The sequence below is a fragment of the Bactrocera latifrons genome, unplaced genomic scaffold (genome assembly GCF_001853355.1).
Source record: "Bactrocera latifrons isolate USDA-ARS-PBARC rearing strain unplaced genomic scaffold, ASM185335v1 scaffold_43, whole genome shotgun sequence".
Taxonomy (NCBI): domain Eukaryota; kingdom Metazoa; phylum Arthropoda; class Insecta; order Diptera; family Tephritidae; genus Bactrocera; species Bactrocera latifrons.
In genome coordinates, this window is record NW_017537079.1 from 76,959 (window position 1) to 81,547 (window position 4,589).

The 4,589-nt window shown below is 35.9% G+C and overlaps 1 protein-coding gene across 3 annotated transcripts in view; it reads left to right on the forward strand.

Moving 5' to 3' along the window:
- The window catches only part of LOC108972805 (ankyrin repeat domain-containing protein 29), a 49,052-nt gene that overhangs the window by 25,459 nt on the left and 19,004 nt on the right, over window positions 1–4,589 (forward strand). For all 3 annotated transcript variants that reach the window (XM_018939630.1, XM_018939629.1, XM_018939628.1), the window contains exon 2: window positions 1,307–1,961. In XM_018939630.1, coding sequence (XP_018795175.1) covers window positions 1,950–1,961 — 12 coding nt within the window. In that variant the 5' untranslated portion in view covers window positions 1,307–1,949. The remainder of the gene's footprint in view (window positions 1–1,306; window positions 1,962–4,589) is intronic.

A 4,589-nucleotide genomic window follows, 5' to 3' on the forward strand; every position in this document is an offset into this window, starting at 1 on the left:
TTCTATGGGGTCTTTATGAGGTGGAGGGCTCTACACTTGCGTAGAAACTCGTGTGAGTTTAACGGGCAGCGCTCATCAGCATGTGTGGTGCACTAAATTTCGCTCTCACCATGGACACTTGACGCCATCTTCCGTTCCCACGGAACCGGAACGGACCCGGATTTTTATCCGGCCAAGGACTGTCAATTCGRCAGAATTCTGCCGTTACAACAACAACGCCATCTTCACATAGTTTCCGTGGACATCGCCAGAAGGTGTATGGCTGCGAAAGTTGCTATCAGTCCCAGATAATCTGAGTTCTTAAAAAACACGTATCTGAACACTCGGATATCCTCACACACTTTTACTTCATATCGGAACACTTGGATCATGGACTCGCCACACTGAACTCTGKCAGCTTCTTCTCTGTCCACATACCKATGAGGGAGTTGTAGGTAGGAAGAGGCTGTTTAACGAGAGGGGCAATGAGCTACTTTACGAATGGTTCAAAGCTTGGGGGAAGKTTGTTGGAAAGGTTWACTGTCAGGAGCTCTCTATTAACTCCAGTTTCAGACTTCCTGACAATTGCAGTGTCTTTCMACTCGAGGTTGCAGGCATTAAGATAGGAGTATATTTGCAGCTCCGGARTGTAGCCTCCTTCAGAGAAGTCACCATTCACTCAGACAGYAGAGCGGCGATACTAGKCTTGAACATTCAGGGTTGGTCAAKKAGTGCCTTACCTCGATATTAATAGCACCGAGTGTCTTTGTGATAAGACACATTGGCCGTATCGGAAGCSCAGAAAATTGCAAAGCTGTTGAGCTAGCAAGGAAAGCGAGCTTAGAACCGCTATCGGTACATTGGGAACGGGTCGGTGCTCCCGTATCTTCTTATTCTACTACTTGATAACTGGGCTTCGCAAAAGCTTGGCCAGCGTAGGGCTACCATTGGTATATGATCCAGCAAAAGCCTTTTTTTGATATAGTAATCTCTTTGCCGTCAGTAAGACTAGGCTCTCTAGTTGTAGATAATATATAATATTAAAAAAAAAAWRKKKTTTTTTTTTGTTTTTTTTAAATACCGCACCTGATGAACCATTTAGAGTACGATTTTATAAAACGCTGATTCTTGTAGAGCATGAAATTTCCTAAAAATCCAAATCAGGGGAATTTTTTTAAATAAAAATTTTCCATATTTTTTTTTTCCGCATTTACTATAGTTTCATTTAATTCTTAAAATCGCTATAACCCACCCTACTATATGTACATATACATACATCAACTAAATAATGTTCTTATATTTTCTTTACATCTTCTTCTTTTTGCAGTTCTGACGATAGCGTCCGAGCGAGTGAATGGCTGTAATGCGCCGTCGCAGCCAGACAAGTGAATGTCCCCGTTCTTATTACAAGAAGTAAATGCACGCAAAAGTGCAGTGAAGTGACAAACTAATACACATAAGTATATTTATGCATACACAMAAACACATGTACAAATAAAAAATAGAAAAAGTAAGCACTGAGTGATGCCTCATTTAAGCAAACGCAGCTGTCTGAGTTTCTGGCGAAAGGTGCAAAGTTAGTTAGGATTCAATATAAAAGTGCATACACACACACAAACCGACATACATACATACATATGTACATATATAGTGTTATTAGTAGTGCTCGTGCAATAATCATAAAGTGAGTTAGTGAGTGAATGGTGTGCAAAAAGCGGGTGACCTATAATTAGCCTGATAAAACTTATAGAGTCTACATGTAAACACACATATGTAAAAATAAAAATATATATAGTGTATATACATATCTGTACATAAGTTTTTGTGATTGCTTTTGTGAAGAGTGCTATTAGATTGAATTGAAACGCGTCGAGTAAATTGTGCAATATTAATTAAGCCRGAGAAGCCGAGCATTTGTCCACAATTACATACAACAAAGACACGGTTATTGAAAGGGAACGTAGAGAAAAATGTCATTAAAGGTAAGTTATAATTCTATACGATCTAACCTAGCTTAATGCATATGTTAAATACTATAGATCTGCTCTCAAATACCACCTRATCAAATTTGAACCGGACTGACAAAAAACAAAAATCACATATTTTTGATTTCTGGAACAGAAAATTGATACAGGAAGCAAAATCTGGTAAATACGGTAACTGAGCGATGGCTCATCTTTGCTCAAAAATCAGTCAAAATAAAAGTAAAATTATAGTGGCGAAAAATCCATGTATTTTCTGCCTACCAATCCTGTTGTCTACGRCGAATTTCTTCACATAGACGCCTCAAAGCGTCTAAGTAGTATTCCTTAATGACTCTTTGGCTTTTTCTAACAAATTCATCGATAACTTTACGACCTTCATTGTTTGCTTTCCTCCACTCAACTACTCGAGTTTTTGATATAAATATAATAGTAGACTCTTAGATTAACCAAAATGTATTGAGATGATCCATAGGAAATAYTGAGATCAACTGTTCTCTGTAATGAAGGAAATGATATTCAAGCACTGTTTCTTTGACAAAATATTTCTGCAACATTTGGTGTGTGACACAAAAAATTTCGACCAATTCGTTGCACAAGATTTTTGTTTTTGAACATGTTTTCAACATCATTAGGAATTGTTGTAATTTTTCAGAGTTATATTATCGGCACGAAAATATAAAACTTGTTTGAAGCAAGTAGTCTATCTGCTCATTTCCAGTAAGGATATAACTTCGAAACAGTGGRAGACAGCAGATGCTATTGTAATCTCTTATGAATCGACATGACTAATTCTATCTGTTGCTTTGTGTACAAAGAAAATCGTTGCCAGATTTGTTCCTCGAAGAAAAGTTATAGTTAAGGTCAGGAAAGTGAGGTTTTTCAAAATTAACTGCGGAATTGTTTATGGTTCATGAGACATTTCACGAAACTACTCAAAACCGCAGTAAAAATGAACTAAACCAAAAACACCGTGTCTAAGTTAATCGGAATCAAAACAATGTTATAGGTTTTYGGTGAAAAAACGGTGATTTTATTGCTAATACAAGGATTACATAKAAGTCATTCAACGGATTTGATGGTTTCGAATTCATGAATTTTTACCACGATAATGCTCTATCACAATTTAAACAGATCATGCCATGAACAAAACTTAACTTTCTGAAGCTCTAATCACCAAATTTGCATTTATGAGGATTTTCCGCTACCTAAAATGAAATATGCGCTCTAGAAAAGGTGTCATGAGTGGATAGTGGTCATAGAAAGGTCTCTGAAGAACACAAAGACCGTCTCTGTTGAAGCTTAGAGGGAATGGAAAACTCGATTCCAAAGGAGTCTAGTATGGGTTTTAACAATCGGCTACCTTGGTTACATATAATCTTATGCCTATAAATCAATCTGTACAATTGTACGATCTAAACAATTTAATCGGAAATTATAGCGAGGCAGTAATCWAATCTAAATTTCGTCAGATAGTTTCTCCATACAAAAATTAATTTSATCGTCCAGTTTGTATGGCARTATATAATATARTTATCCGATTTTTGTGGTTTTTATTTATCGATGTGCGTTGTCCACATTTAAGGTTAATTGAGAAAGGGAAAAAGAATGATTAGATCTCATTTTATAACGCGAGTAAATAAGAGGAGAATRTAATATAATAAATTATTTATCAGATATTTAGATTGCATATTGCGATCAGTTGTATGACAGACTATGTTTGAAGTCATATGATCTATGTACATATGTACAGATAAACAAATAATAGTACATAGTTATGTATGGATGTCTGTACGTATGAAMGTGTACCTCTGCAAGTGAATAACCTGCAACTGCAGAGGCAACTGGTCGACGGTTAACAGGTAATACTACACCACTTTACGAGCACGAGCACGAGCACTCATATCGCGATCGAAATGTTCTGCTGCATTTGATAATGATTTCAGAGAACAACARTTTACTCTGATTTCAAATTTGATGTATGTTGTGGTATATTGTTGGGTGAGGTCATTGAGAATGGTAAGAGGCATGCAGGCATATGGAATGTACTTAAATACTGTTTTGGGTTATTTTTATTGCAATGGAAGGTGTGCATGATTATGTACTTTTGATAGCGCGTGATAAAAATAATTGATTTATTAGTCGCTTACTGTTCATTTTGTAACCAAATTTGGAAATAAAACAAATGCCGCTTATCAGCGACCTTCCTTGTTTGTGATAAAAATTTTTAGGGTCTCTTACGTAATCAGCGAGCTATAAATGAATTATTTTGTGGAACACTCATCTATATTCAGCCAATTTCGTCTGGTTTYTTTACTTGTAGCGTCTTATCGCTCCACTTTTTCGCCGTATTTCTTTTYTCTTATTCGAAATTTTTTTTTTTATATTTTTGTTGCTCAATTTTTTCATATAATGCATTCAGTGCACAGCCGTGTTGGCAATTACGCGTCAACCGTTTGACTTTGAACGTGTAATCATTGGAATAAGATTATTTTGTTTTGCATTTAAATTTACTTTTAATTTATTTGAACGTAAAAYTTGCATGTAACGAGTTCAATGCAATTCGCTATAGAATGTAAAATACATTTTTCTCGAAAATATTGAAATCTGTTCCAGTTTTATTGACGA